The following is a 2,133-nucleotide window of genomic DNA, read 5'->3' on the forward strand; positions in this document are numbered from 1 at the left end:
AAAATTGGTCAAATTGTCCTGTTAGTTATCATTTTAAAGGAATTTACAGGGACGTTATAGATTATCCTTTTGGAATAATTCAGTTTATAGCAAATGCCTAAACTGGTTTCTTCATTGCACAGTATTTTCTCTTAAAATGGGTGCTTTAAAACAATTACATACATATTAAAAATCCTCATTTCTTTGCTTAATTAAAACATTAATACTCTCAGACAACACAGATCTGAAATGGTGAAACCAGCAATTCCCCCTCCCACCTTACAACAAATTAAATTGAGACAAAATTACAAACACATTTCACTACATGATTATTATTAATAAAAATCAGTTTCTTTTCTTTCTTTTTTATAAAGTTGCCCGAAATGCAAGGGATGTGCATAGGTTTACAACTTAGTCATAATAGCATTTTATTCTTATTCCCCTGGGTGTGCCCCGTGAACGGAATGTACTTTGCTGTAGATTACAGATTTTTTTTTTTTTGTCCAACACAGACACACCGACAGCATAAACGCTCGCGACTGTCCACATGCATTAAGAGTCAAGACCCAACTTCAAATCTCTAAAAGGTTTACAGGGTGCTTCAAAGAGACAGTATCACATTATCTGGATGTTACATAAAAGGACTTAAAAAAAAATACTACTCTAAAAAAAAGAGAGAAAAAAGGCCTTTAAAAATTTATGACTGTTTTGTAATCACTAGACTATTTCAAATAAATAAAGGAAAGAATGATATTCCAATCCATAAAATCAGACTCTAAAAAGAATGTAGTGTTCCACCCCCAGTCAAGGTAACAGAATCATTTTTCATTATTATTAAAATAGATTATAGAAAGCAGCATCTATTTTGTGCAGTTTTTAGGGGCCTTGGAAATAAAAAGCTATGATTTCCAAAAATATAACATTCCAAAGGATTGAATAATACATACATTTAAAGATACATTTTATTAAAGTTTAGGAGAACTGATTAAAAAAGATACTGTCTCTTTAAATTAGTGTGTAATTGTTTTTCTCCTCCTATCTATTCGGACATGACAATAATTATAAATGTAGGTCACACTACAACTAGGTAGTCTCTAGGGACCACGACCTGCTGACACAAGGCCGATAACAAAAGAGGCTTTTCCATGTATGAGGTGGTTCCCAGTTATGCGTCAGATATCTGGGGAGAGGCCTAATAGACCCAGGACACTGGGACCCACTGTGGGGCTGTGCACACGAGCTCAATGGCTTCCTCCAGATGTCTGATTGTTTCGTCAATTTCATTGTTGATAATTGTGAGATCAAAGTAGTGTGCATATGTTCTCTGTAAGATATCAGACTCCTTCTGCAGACGCTGAAGAGATTCATCCTAAATGGTGATGGGTTGGAGGTAGGGGTGGGCATAGGGGAAGGGAAGAGCAAGCAGAAAAGAAAAGTCAGTTGGATTTTGTGTCTTTTCACATTTGTGTTCATCCCAGTGTCACAAACAGTCAAAGCCAAGCTTTGATGGGCATGAGGCCAAGTCCGTTTCATGACAGAGGAGACAATGTCCTCTGTGATAGCAGGTTTACATAACTCGGCTTGCAAGCGAGACTGCTCAACATGCAACAGGGATCTCCGTGACAAACCAGACCAACCGGAGAAAACAGGCACTCTTCAGCAAACACACCGCTCACACCCAGGCCTTAGCTGTGCCTGTCCTAGACCCAGACAGGGGAAAGCCCCATGAAGTGCTGGTCACCAGTGCCTACTGTACCCCAAGCCAGTCTTTCCTCATTCTTCTAACCCGGACCTGCAGAAAGACCCATGGCCTGGTTTCTAGCTACTTCTATTTGACACACAGTTTCACAGTAAGGTCAGAGCTTGTCCGATCCCTTTTCCTTGGTACACTGCACTCATTGGAGCCAGACCCCAGTGCCCAGCTGCCCTTGTACCAATAAACCCTTGCCTTTGGACAACAAATAAAGTATTTTCTCCTTTCGTATTAAAAGGTTCAACATGACATTCACACAATGGAATACTATGCAACGCTAAAGAATAATGTAGAATCTGCAGAACACCACATAACGTGGATGAACTTGGAGGACATTATGCTGAGCGAAATAAGTCAGTCACAAAAGGACAAATATTGTATTAGTCCGTTATTGTAAAAGT

At 38.9% G+C, this 2,133-nt stretch overlaps 1 protein-coding gene across 1 annotated transcript in view; it reads right to left on the minus strand.

Annotated features, from left to right (window-relative positions):
* Positions 1-1,171: 1,171 nt before the first annotated feature.
* CASK (calcium/calmodulin dependent serine protein kinase) overlaps positions 1,172-2,133 on the minus strand; it is a 631,366-nt gene continuing 630,404 nt past the window's right edge. Inside the window, exon 27 of the mRNA XM_042782642.1 lies at positions 1,172-1,348. Coding sequence (XP_042638576.1) covers positions 1,172-1,348 — 177 coding nt within the window. The remainder of the gene's footprint in view (positions 1,349-2,133) is intronic.

Source organism: Orycteropus afer, unplaced genomic scaffold, assembly GCF_000298275.1.
Source record: "Orycteropus afer afer isolate SDZICR_OR568_19922 unplaced genomic scaffold, OryAfe1.0 scaffold00401, whole genome shotgun sequence".
In the NCBI taxonomy this organism is placed as follows: Eukaryota; Metazoa; Chordata; class Mammalia; order Tubulidentata; family Orycteropodidae; genus Orycteropus; species Orycteropus afer.